The sequence below is a fragment of the Pristis pectinata genome, chromosome 39, assembly GCF_009764475.1.
Source record: "Pristis pectinata isolate sPriPec2 chromosome 39, sPriPec2.1.pri, whole genome shotgun sequence".
Lineage (NCBI taxonomy): Eukaryota > Metazoa > Chordata > Chondrichthyes > Rhinopristiformes > Pristidae > Pristis > Pristis pectinata.
This window is the reverse complement of record NC_067442.1, coordinates 1921825-1934585: the sequence shown is the minus strand read 5'-3', so window position 1 is coordinate 1934585 and position 12761 is coordinate 1921825. Positions and strand designations below refer to the sequence as shown.

Genomic DNA, 12761 nt, shown 5'->3' with positions numbered 1-12761 from the left:
ATGTGTCTCAGAGTGTGTGAGAGGGTGTGTGTGTCTGAGAGTGTGTGTTTTTAGTGAGTGTGTGTGTTTCTGTGTGTGATTTTAGTGTGTGCCTAAGAAAGTATGTGTGAGGGAGTAAGTGTGTATCAGTGTCTGAGAGTATGTTCGTCTGTTTAGGATTGTGTGTGTGTGTGTGCGTGCGTGTGTGTGTGTGTGTGTGTGTGCGTGCGTGCGTGTGTGTGTGTGCGTGCGTGCGTGCGTGTGTGTGTGGGCATGCATGCGTGCATGATCCTGAGTGTGTGAGCGGGGGTGTGCGAGGGAAGGTGTGCGTTTGTGTTGTGGGGAGGGAACAGAGCAAACGGCGGGTGATGCTGGGGCTCAGAGACAGACAGAGAGTGCTGGACACAGGAGCTCGGGGAGTGTCTGTGGGGAGGGACACGGGGAACGTTCCATCCATCTTCGGATTAAGGCTCCTTGACAGTGTGGAGGGAGTTTGCTCAGCGAGGGTATATTTTACAGTTAATAAACAGTGACATTCTCAAACTGACACACACGGTGATTACAGAGGTCTGAATTCTGCTCCGTTTCAGACGGGTGAACCGGAAATGGATGCTCCCTCACTGCCTTCTCCTCACAAGCTTCCCTCCAACACCGCTGGAGCATCCCAGCAGCCTGCTCCGTTCTGAGCAGAACGTCCCAGGGTCTACGAGGCACCACTGCTGCCCGGCTGGTCCTGAATCCCACAGCGCAGGTTGGCAGGGACAGCGATATCTGTTGGGATAGAGAGGGAGGGTCAGATAGTGGTCGTACACGGGGGGGGGGGCAGCACTGGGGGTGTGTCAGAGTGTGTGTGTGTGTGTGTGTGTGTGTGTGTGTGTGTGCAGGAGTGTGTGTGTGTGTGTGCAGGAGTCTGTGTGTGTGTGTGCAGGAGTCTGTGTGTGTCAGAGTGTGTGTGTGTGTGCAGGAGCGTGTGTGCAGGAGTGTGTGTGCGCGCACGCGCAGGAGTGTGTGAGAGAGAGTGCGTTTGAGTGTGTGAATGTGTGTCAGTGAGTGTGAGTGTGCATGTAAGCGTGGGTGTGTATGTGTGTAAGTGTAGTTGTGTGTATGTGTGTATATGTGTGTCTGTGTGTGCGTATGTGTGTGTCAGTGCGGGTGTGTGTGAGAGAGAGAATATGTCTGTATGTATGTATGTGTGAGTGTGTGTGTGTGTGTATGGGTGTGTGTGAGAAAGAGAGAGGATGTGTGTGTGTGTGTGTGTGTGTGTGAGTGTGTGTGTGTGAGTATGGGTGTGTGTGAGAAAGAGAGAGGATGTGTGTGTATGTGTGAGTGTGTGTGTGTATGGGTGTGTGTGAGAAAGAGAGGATGTGTGTGTGTGTGTGTGTGTGTGTGTGTGTGTGTGTGTATGTGTGTGTGAGTGTGTGTGTGAGTATGGGTGTGTTTGGATATGCATGTGTCTGCATGTATAAGAGAGTGTGCGTCTCAGGTATGTGTGTGAGAGAGTGTGTGTGTCTGTATGTGTGTGTGAACCAGAGACCTTGTGTGTGTCAGTTACATGCATCAGTACGTGTGTGTGTGTGTGTGTGTGTGTGTGTGTGTGTGTTACACACTCTGTCTCCGTGTTTGTCTTGCTTTCTGTGTCTCCATCTCTCTCTCTTTCTGTTTCTCCCTCTGGCTCTGTCTCTATCCTGCATCTCTCTCTCTCTCTCTCTCCCTCTCTGTATCTCCCCCTCTTTCTCTGTGTTTGTGTCTAGGTCTCTCTGTTTCTCTCGTCCTCTGTCTAGGCGTGAGGAAAAGTCTCGGGGGGGGGGGTCAGTGGGGAGGGGAGGGGAGTCAGTGGGGAGGGGAGGGGAGTCAGTGGGTGGGGAAGGGGAGGGGAGTAGGTAGGGAGGGGAGGGAGATGAGGATAATGTTGCTGGAATGGAGGGCAATGAGAGACGTGGGATGGTTGGGACAGCTCCCCTGGTGGCTAGCACACGCCTGTAGGCTGAAGGGCCTCTCTCTCTCTCTCTCTCTCTCTCTCTCTCTCTCTCTCTCTCTCTGCCAGGGACAGAAGCAGGGGGGTGGGTGGGGAATGTCTGACTGGCGACGAAATCCACTGGGAAGGAACGGCCTCCAATCAATTCACCCTCCCACCAGGAATAACAAAAACTCAGCAGGCCCGGATCGGGCTCGGTGACACCCCCTGACCTTGGAAAACTGGGCTCAGGGAAGTGGCTTTGACCTTCCTGGATCTGAGCTCCCCCTCCCGGGATCCCTTTTTCCCGAATCCGAGCTCCCCTCTCCAGAGATCCAGAGTTTCTGGATCCGAGCTTGCTCTCCCTGGGATTCAGCCTTCCCAAATCTGAGCTCGGTCTCCCGGGATCCCGACTTCCCAGATCGGATCTCTCTCCTGGGATCTGGTCTTCCCTAATGCCAGCCAAATATCCCAGGATATCGTCTTCCCGGATTCGAGCTCGCTCTCCCGGGATCCTGACTTCCCAGCTCGGATCTCACTCCTGGGATCTGGTCTTCGCTAAAGCCAGCTGAGTATCTTGGGATATCGTCTTCCCAGATCCGACCTTGCTCTCCCAGGATCCGGCCTGGGAGGACCTACGGGATTCCGATCCGGGCTTGGCCGGGAAGTGGTGGGGGGTGAGGTGGTGGGAGAGGGGGGAGAGGCGATGGTGGATCCGGCTGGGAATCGGGATGGGCGCTCACCGATCTGAGCGGGTCTGGGGAGGTTGAGGTTGTCCATGATAGCGACGAACTCGTCCTGGGACTTGGTGAGACGGGGATTGTGTTTCCGCTCCTCCTCCACCGTGGTCACGGTCTGTCCTATGGGGGGGGAGGAAGAATGGGGAGGTGGGGTCACTCCGGTGCTTGCCCTCCCAACCAACCCAACCCAACCCGGCCACCCTCCGCCCCAGTGGACACTTCATTACCCCCCCCCAACCCTCCTCCTAGTCCCCTCCCTCCACAGGACAGGACTCCCCAGCGTCGCCCCCCCCACACAGCTCCAAGTTTTAAGCCCCTTCCCCGACGCTCTGGAGACGAAAGAGGGTCGCCGATTTCCCCCTTGCCAGCGGAAAGCTCCCTCCGATCCGTGAGAGAGGGCCACATCTCTGGGAAAGGTTGTGGGATACAGGGATCATACCGATTCCGAGACCTCGGTGCAATGGTATTGAGTGTACCCGTTCCAAGAGCCCTAAACTTCAGTCAAGACTTTAACAATGGCTAACACAAGGGGACATCATTTTGAGGTGATTGGAGGAAGGTATAAGGGGTAAGTTTTTTACACAGGGAGTGGTGGGTGCGTGGAACGCACTGCCGGCAGAGGTTGTGGGGGCAGATACATTAGGGACATTTAAGAGACTCTTAGATAGACACATGAATGACAGAAAAATAGGGGGCTATGTGGGAGGGAAGGGTTAGATAGATCTTAGAGCAGGATAAAATGTCGGCACAACATTGTGGGCCGAAAGACCTGTAGTGTACGGGCAGCATGGTGGTGTAGCGATTAGCGTAACGCTATTACAGCGCCAGCGACCCGGGTTCAATTCCGGCCGCTGTCTGTAAGGAGTTTGTACGTTCTCCCTGTATGTCTGTGTGGGTTTCCTCCAGGTGCTCCGGTTTCCTCCCACATTCCAAAGACGTATGGGTTAGGAGGTTGCGGGCGTGCTATGTTGGCACCAGAACACTCCACGCAAAAGGTGCATTTCACTGTGTGTTTCGATGTACATGTGACTAATAAAGAAATCTCATCTTATCTAGTGTTCTATGTCCTATGGTATAAGTATCTACGAATAAACTAAAATAAACTAATCCTTGAAGTGTAGGTAACAGTATACTCTCACAATAGAGAGATTATACTGTGTCAACCTACACTTTGATTAGTTTAGTTTAGTCTCTTTCTGAAGGGATCCAGCTGTCAAAAATCACTATTTCGAGCAGTGGGCCCCCAGCTAATGAAGCCGCTTAAACACAGGTTATTTTTAAGTGAGCAGTGCTCAACTGTGAGGAGTAATTCTTGACGGAGGTTTAGAACTTACAACAGATCTCCAAAACGCAAGTACCATTCCCACAGATTGGAAAAATTGTACCACTGGGTCGCGGAGGAACAAGTTGTCTGTTGCAGAAACCAATCCCTGACTGCCATCTAACATCTACGCTGTTTTTGTTTCGGGAACACAAGAAATTCTGCAGATGCCGGAATCTGGAGCAACACACAAAAAGTGCTGGAGGAACTCAGCAGGTCAGGCAGCATCCGTGGAGGGAAATAAACAGTCGACGTTTCGGGCCGAGACCCTTCATCAGGACTGGAGAGGAAGAGAGCAGAAGCTGGGATAAGAAGGTGGGGGGGAGGGGGAGAAGCACAAGCAGACAGCGGACAGGTGAGTTCAGGTGATAGGCGAGTCCAGGTGAGGGGGGGGGAGGTAGGTGGGTGGGGGAGGGAGGGAAGATGTAAACAGGTGATAGGTAGAAGAGGCAAAGGGCTGGTGGGAGAGGGCAGTGGACCACGGAGTAAAGGATGGGGGAGGAGAGGAGATGGGCAGGTCATCAAGGCAGGGAAGGCAGCCACAGGAATAAGGGAAGACAAAGGAGTTGTGGGGGGGAGAAAAGGAGGGGGGGGTTACCGGAAGTTAGGGAATCGATGTTGAGACCATCAGGTTGGAGACTCCAAAGGTGGAACGTGAGGTGTTGCTCCTCCAACCTGCGTCTGGCCTCGAGGTGGCAGTAGAGGAGGCCGTGGACAGACATGTCAGTGTGAGGGTGGGATGTGGGACTGAGGTGGGCGGCCACTGGGAGGTCCTGGCTGTTGCGGCAGACGGAGTGAAGGTGCTCGACGAAGCGGCCACCCAATCTGCATCGGGTCTCACCGATGTAGAGGAGGCCGCGCCGGGAGCACCGGATGCAGTAAATGACACCCTCAGACTCACCTGGTAGGACGGTCTGGGACCCTGAATGGTGGTGAGGGAGGAGGTGTAGGGACAGGTGTAACACTTAGTGCAGTGGTAGGGATGTGCCAGCGGGGTTATTGGTGGGGAGGGACGAGTGGACAAGGTAGCCATGGAGAGAGCGATCCCTGCGGAAAGCGGGGAGAGGGGAAGATGTGCCCGGAGGGTGGGATCCCGTCGGAGGCGGTGGAAGTTGCGGAGAATGACGTATTGGGTGTAGAGGCTCGTGGGGTGGTAGGTGAGCACAAGGGGACCGAGTGAATCTGAGGGCAGGGTGGAGGTTGGAGGCGAAGTTGACATTGATCAGATCAGCAAGGGTGCAGCACAGGAAGCAGCCCCAACGCAGTGGAGAAAGGGTTGGGGGGGTGGGGGACATCACCGGTGCAGGCTTGCAACACGGACTGTTCTGCGCAGCCGGCAGAGAGGCAGGCGTAGCCGGGGCCGGGTGTGGAATTGAAGTGGGTGGCCGGGGGGAGTTCCTGGCTTACGGAGCATCATCAGGGTGTGACGTTCTGTCAACTGCCTTCATCAGGCCGTGGACGGAGTGTTTAATTAGGCCAACGTGGACCCTCCCGTTGGTCACAGTTCAGCTCGGCCATTGTTTCTCTTGATCAAGTCAAGGGGGTGAGCAAAGTATACTGGCTGGAAGTTTAACGTATTGAACCACAAAAATCTTGAACGTAGAACATAGAACACTACAGCACAGTACAGGCCCTTCAGCCCACAATGTTGTGCCGACATTTTATCCTGCTCTAAGATCTATCTAACCCTTCCCTCCCACATAGCCCCCCATTTCTCTATCATTCATGAGTCTCTTAAATGTCCCTAATGTATCTGCCCCCACCACCTCTGCCGGCAGTGCGTCCCACGCACCCACCACTCTCTGTGTAAAAAACTTACCCCTGACGTCCCCCTTATACCTTCCTCCAATCACCTTAAAATTATGTCCCCTCGTGTTAGCCATTGTCGCCCTGGGAAAAAGTCTCTGACTGTCTACTCAGTTTATGCCTCTTATCATCTTGTAACCTTGGACAATTTCTGCCACTGTACAAGAGGACAGCAAAAGGCCTTTTGTTGTGGTTTCTGCGGTTGTGCAGTTGGGGTCAGTAACAGATCTCCTGGGCCTGGGAAGCAACGTCCATCATATTGGCAAGCGGTCAGGAGCGTCCTCGAGGCAATGTGGGTTTGTCAGCATTGAGCTTGAGCACAACGGGTCCCGGGGTGCAGTGGGGGGGGTGGGGTGGGTGTTGGGGAACAGAGGGGAGGTTCTCCCCCACCCTGGAACCCGGAGACAAGACCTTTGGGATAAGGTGGGACGTCCCCGCTGAGAATTCCTGCACGTCGAGTGGCGGTTGGTGGAGATGGGAAGGGGGGAAAGAGAGAGGGGAAGGGGGTCGGGCTGGGCTAGCCTAACCGGTGGGGACGAACGGCCTCTCCCTGCCGGAAGTCGCTTACCAGTGTAATCGTGCGCGGGGTACAACAGGCAGTGTGGGGGCAGAGTCAGGATCTTCTCATGGACTGACTGGTAGAGAGTCCTGGAACAGCCTGAGAACATATTCCGAAACGGAAGGTCAGAGGGAGACAGGGAACTTCAAAATAGACACCAGGGTGAAGCTCCCTCCGCACCGTCCCATCACACACTCCCGGGGTCAGACACAGGGTGAAGCTCCCTCCACACCGTCCCGTCACACACTCCCGGGGTCAGACACAGGGTGAAGCTCCCTCCGCACCGTCCCGTCACACACTCCTGGGGTCAGACACAGGGTGAAGCTCCCTCTACACCGTCCCATCACACACTCCCGGAGTCAGACACAGGGTGAAGCTCCCTCCGCACCGTCCCATCACACACTCCCGGGGTCAGACACAGGGTGAAGCTCCCTCCGCACTGTCCCATCACACACTCCCGGGGTCAGACACAGGGTGAAGCTCCCTCTACACCGTCCCATCACACACCGGGGCTGGAGCAGGTTACAGTGACGGGGAGGAAGTACCTTGCTGGAAGTCCGTCCGCCCACACCCTCGGATGAGGAGGGCATCTCCAGTGAAGGCCATGGATTCATCGTTCAGGACATAGGTGAGGCACCCGTCAGTGTGTCCAGGGGTTGAGCGAGCCTTCAGGTGCTGAGTGTGGATGGACACTTGGAAAGAGCACAGAAATTGACCCCTCCCTCCTCACCGCCCCTCCCATAGCACGGCGCTCCTTCCTCACCACCCCTCACATGGCGCAGCGCTCCCTCCTCACAGCCCCTCGCACAGCGTGGTGCTCCCTCCTCACCACCCCTCGCACGGCACAGCGCTCCCTCCTCACCGCCCCTCCCACAGCGCTCCCTCCTCGCCACCCCTCCCACAGCGCTCCCTCCCCACCACCCCTCACGGCGCTGCGCTCCCTCCTCACTGCCCCTCCCACAGTGCGGCGCTCCATCACAATACTCACGAAGTTCCCGAAGTTGATGGTATCTCCCTCGCTGATCCAGATGTCCGCCTTGGCCCCACTGTCTTTGGAGATGACACTCCGACACCCAGGAATGATAGATTTGAGGAGGCCGCTCCCTGTCACGTGATCCGCGTGGCAGTGCGTGTTGACTGGGTGTAACACAAGCAGATCAGCGTACTCGCCTCAGCAACCTGGCCCCAGCATCCAGACCTCCAAAACTGCTTCCCGCGGACCATAATGAACTTCTTAGGGAGTGTAGGAAATGTGGTGGCCAATTACCAGACAGTATAGAGGGAGCTTCACCCTGTGTCTGACCCTGGGAGTGTGTGACGGGATGGTGCGGAGGGAGCGACTCTGTAAGTCTTACCTGCGTAGAGAAGCTTTAAGCCAAGCTCCTGAATTAACTTGGAGTCTCTGCTGACTTCTTCGAGCACTGGGTCGATAATGATGGCGTCCTTGGTCTGCGCGTCAGCGAGAAGGTAGGTGTAGGTCGAGCTAACTTTTTCAAACAACTGGGCGAGATGTAGGGAAAAAAGGGAGACGAGGTCAGTGAGAGAACGTTGAAGGCTAATGATTACCCCGGAGTACGTACGTGACTGGGAGCTGTCGGCAGGAGACCGCACCTAGTGATAATGGAGAATGATTAACGAGCAGAAATCCTCTCCAAACCCATCACCTGACCACCTCATCCCAGGACAGAGGGAGGGGTGTTGAGGAGGGGGAGGGGGCACTGAGGTAGTGGTGGTGAGGAGGGGGAGGGATGGGGAGGGAGCGCCGTGCAGAGGGACGGGCGGTGAGGAGGGGGCACCGCACGGAGTGAGGGGCAGTGCTGGGAGGGAGTGGGGTGCTGAGGGATGGGCAATGAGGGAGGGACTGAGGAGGTTGAGGGGCGGGAGGGGGCACTGAGGGAGGGGAGGTGGGAGGACGGAGAGGGGAGGTGAGGAAGGGGCGGTGAGGAGAGGGAGGGGTGGTGAGGAGGGGGAGGAATGGTGGGGAGGGAGCGCCGCGCAGCAGGAGGGGTGGTGGGTGGAGGGAGTGGGGCGCCGAGGGAGGGATGGTGAGGAGGGAGTGCCGCACAGAGGGAAGGGCAGTGGGGAGGTAGGGGCGGTGGGGAGGGAGCGACCTACCCCCTATGCCCCAGGACATTAACTCGTCCCAATTTGCTCCCTCCCTCCCTCACCTGATCCCTTGCCGTCCCTCCCTCACCCCTCTCCCCCTCACACCATCTCCCCCTCCCTCTCCCCTGTCACCTGTCGGAATAACAGCCCTGAGCGCGGCAGGCTGTAACTCCGGGGGCGCTGGACACCCGGGGGTGCAGGTGGGGGCAGAAATGCAGCCCCAGGCTTGTTCCTGCACAGTAGGCCCCGCAGCGGAAGGCGCAGCACTGCAGCCATGCAGCCAGAGGGCAGGGGTGCCTGCTGCGGCTGGGAGACCTCGGACTGGCCCTCCGGTCACCAGAGAGACCAGGAAGCGTTTCACCACCCTCCCACCTCAGGCGTCCCGTCGCATTTCCTGCTGCGGCGGTCAGCTGCGAGGCTGCAGCGCCCCCACCGGGCGGGGAGGAGGGTCCGGCAGCTGCTGGGACTCCTGCGACGGGGGTTGCGATCGCTGGCGAAGGGAGCTCTCCGCGGACAGGCAGACGTGCAGGCGGCTTCCCGGCTGCGGGGGTCCCTCAGCAGTGCAGGGGGGTGGCAGAGGGACGGCAGTCCATGCAACAGTGCAGCCTGGCTGCAATCCACACACAGCCCCTACACCCCTCCCCGTCACCCCCTCCCTCCCCTACACCCCTCCCCGTCTCTTGTGACCCCCTCTCTCCCCTACACCCCGTCTGTGACCCCCTCCCTCCCCTACACCCCTCCCTGTCTGTGACCCCCTCCCTCCCCTACACCCCTCCCCGTCTGTGACCCCCTCCCTCCCCTACACCCCGTCTGTGACCCCCTCCCTCCCCTACACCCCTCCCCGTCTGTGACCCCCTCCCTCCCCTACACCCCTCCCTCTCTGTGACCCCCTCCTGTCCCTACACCCCTCCCCACCTCTGTAACCCCCACACCCCTACCTCTGTGACCCCCTATGCCCCTCCCTGCCTCTGTAATCCCCCTTCACACCCCTCTACCTATGTGACCCTCTACACCCCTCTCTACCTCTGTAATCTGCCCCCATGAACCCCCTACCTCTGTAACCCCCCCACGCCCCCACCTCTGTAATCCTCCCTCACAAGCCCCCACCTCTGTAACCCCCCTCCTCTGTAATCCCCCCTCACACCCCCCCACCTCTGTAACCCCCCCACGCCCCTCCCTACCTCTGTGACCCCCCCACGCCCCTCCCTACCTCCATGACCCCCTACGCCTCTCCACAATCTCCCCCCTCCTCCAATCCCAGCCTCTTGACCGGACCCCAATCCCCGTGCCTTCAGCTGCCCGGACTCCCGAGCTCCGGAATTACCCCCCAACCCTCCCCGCTTCTCTCTCTCCTCTGTAACCCGCTCTCTCCTCTCCAACCAACCCATCCCGCTATCTCCCGACGAGGTGGGGGCTTCGAATATTTGTTAATAATCACCACTCCCCCTCAATGATCTTTGGGCCTTCCTTCTGTTGGGAAGGTTGCTCGGAGAGGGGAATGGGGTAGGACGTTGGGGATAGGGGCTGGTGGGATTCTCGTAACCTGTGCTAGCATTGAGCCAATGGGCTGAATGGACTGTATTTGCATTGTAATGTGTTGCCTTATCAAGTCGCACAGGGCTCTGAGATTATTGGTTAATGGCATTCAGTTGTGCGCACAGGAAGATCCAACATCCCCCCAACGTTGTAGATGGTCAAGGGGCCCAATCGGTGCTCTTCCCACCCAACCCTATGGTTGCCCCCCACCCCATCCAACCTAACCCCATTAGTTGCCTCCCATCCAAACCAACCCCATACTTGGCTCCCATAACCCAACCCCACCCCAGTAACTGCCTTCACCACAACCCCAATCTTGCCACCATCCAACCCACCGACTATAGTTACCTCCTATTCAACCCAACCCCAATAGTTGCCTCCCACACGACCCTAATCTTGCCCCATCTAACCCACTGCAAATAGTTACCCCCCATTCAACCCAACCCCAATCTTGCTCCCATCCAATCCACGGCAAATAGTTACCCTCCTATCCAACCCAACCCCAATCTTGCCTCCAACTATTGGGGAATAGTTGCCTCCTACACAACCCCAATCTCACCCCCATCCAACCCACCACCAATAGCTTCCCCCCATCCATCCCACGACCAATAGTTGCCCTCATCCATCCCAACCCAACCCCAATAGTTGCCTCCTACACAACCCCAATCTTGCCCCCATCCAACCCACTGCAAATAGTTACCCTCCTATCCAACCCAACCCCAATCTTGCCTCCAACCCAACCCCAATAGTTGCCTCCTACACAACCCCAATCTTGCCCCCATCCAACCCACTGCAAATAGTTACCCCCATCCATCCCAACCCCAATCTTGCCCCCATCCAACCCACTGCAAATAGTTACCCCCATCCATCCCAACCCCAATCTTGCCCCCATCCAACCCACTGCAAATAGTTACCCACCTATCCAACCTAACCCCAATAGTTGCCTCCCACACAACCCCAATCTTGCCCCATCCAGCCCACTGCAAATAGTTACCCCCCATCCAACCCAACCCCAATCTTTCCCCATCAAACCCACTGCAAATAGTTACCCTCCTATCCAACCCAACCCCAATCTTGCCTCCAACCCAACCCAAATAGTTGCCTCCTACACAACCCCAATCTCGCCTCCATCCAACCTACCACCAATAGTTGCCCCCATCCATCCAACCAATAGTTGCCCCCATCCATCCCAACCCAACTCCAAGAGTTGCCTCCTACACAACCCCAATCTTGCCCCCATCCAACCCACTGCAAATAGTTATCCCCTATCCAACCCAACCCCAATCTTGCCTACAACCCAACCCCAATAGTTCAAAAGATCACAAGACAAGGGAGCAGAAGCAGGCCATTCGGCCCATCAAGTCCGCTCCAAGGAAAAGGGAAAAAAGAAACGAGAAATGGGGAATGGAGGGGGGAAACAAAAAAAAACCTATTCTAATCCCAATTTCCGGCCTTATCCCCATATCCCTTGATACCCTGACTATTTAGATATCTATCTATCTCCTCCTTGAACGCCCCAACTGATCTGGCCTCCACTGCTGTACGTAGCAAGGAGTTCCACAAATTCACCACCCTCTGGCTAAAGAAATTTCTCCTCATCTCTGTTTTGAAACTGTATCCTCTATCTCTAAGATTGTGCCCTCTGGTCCTGGACTCACCCACCAAGGGAAACAGCCTAGCCACATCTACACTGTCCTTTTCTATCAACATCTTAAACGTTGCTATGAGGTCCCCTCTCATTCTTCTGTACTCTAGTTGCCTCCTACACAACCCCAATCTCACCCCCATCCAACCCACAACCAATAGTTGCCCCCATCCATCCCACCACCAATAGTTGCCCCCATCCATCCCAACCCAACCCCAATAGTTGCCTCCTACACAACCCCAATCTTGCCCCCATCCAACCCACTGCAAATAGTTACCCCCTATCCAAGCCAACCCCAATCTTGCCTCCAACCCAACCCCAATAGTTGCCTCCTACACAACCCCAATCTTGCCCCCATCTAACCCACTGCAAATAGTTACCTCATCCATCCCAACCCCAATGTTTCCCCCATCTAACCCACTGCAAATAGTTGCCCCATCCATCCCAACCCAACCCCAATAGTTGCCCCCATCCATCCCAACCCCAATAGTTGTCCCCATCCATCCCACCACCAATAGTTGCCCCATCCATCCCAACCCCAATAGTTGCCCCCATCCATCCCACCACCAATAGTTGCCCCATCCATCCCAGCCCCAATAGTTGCCCCCATCCATCCCACCACCAATAGTTGCCCCCATCTATCCCACCACCAATAGTTGCCCCCATCCATCCCAACCCCAACAGTGGCCTCCCATCCATCCCAACCCCAATAGTTGCCCCCATCCATCCCAACCCCAACAGTGGCCTCCCATCCATCCCAACCCCAATAGTTGCCCCCATCCATCCCAACCCCAACAGTGGCCTCCCATCCATCCCAACCCCAATAGTTGCCCCCATCCATCCCAACCCCAACAGTGGCCTCCCATCCATCCCAACCCCAACAGTGGCCTCCCATCCATCCCAACCCCAATAGCTGCCCCCATCCATCCCAACCCCAATAGCTGCCCCCATCCATCCCAACCCCAACAGTGGCCTCCCATCCATCCCAACCCCAATAGTTGCCCCCATCCATCCCAACCCCAACAGTTGTCCCCCATCCATCCCAACCCAACCCCACCCTAATAGTGGCCTCCCACCCAACCGACCAATAGGATGTCGAGCCACCTCTGCCAGCA

General features: G+C 56.6%; 1 protein-coding gene across 2 annotated transcripts; it reads right to left on the bottom strand.

Annotated features, from left to right (window-relative positions):
• Positions 1 to 466: 466 nt before the first annotated feature.
• On the bottom strand, positions 467 to 8963 carry ethe1 (ETHE1 persulfide dioxygenase). Of its 2 annotated transcripts, XM_052045540.1 has the most exons (7): positions 8598 to 8956; positions 7715 to 7859; positions 7348 to 7496; positions 6905 to 7034; positions 6369 to 6458; positions 2677 to 2793; positions 467 to 750 (listed from the first exon to the last, which is right to left on the bottom strand). In XM_052045540.1, exons 1-7 carry the CDS (start codon positions 8739 to 8741, stop codon positions 683 to 685), a joined length of 843 nt encoding a protein of 280 aa, XP_051901500.1. In that variant the 5' UTR covers positions 8742 to 8956; the 3' UTR covers positions 467 to 682. The 2 variants fall into 2 exon arrangements, with proteins under 2 accessions (XP_051901500.1, XP_051901501.1); XM_052045541.1 differs by lacking the exon at positions 6369 to 6458 and having other exon boundaries at positions 8598 to 8963.
• Between the last annotated feature and the right edge of the window lie 3798 nt (positions 8964 to 12761).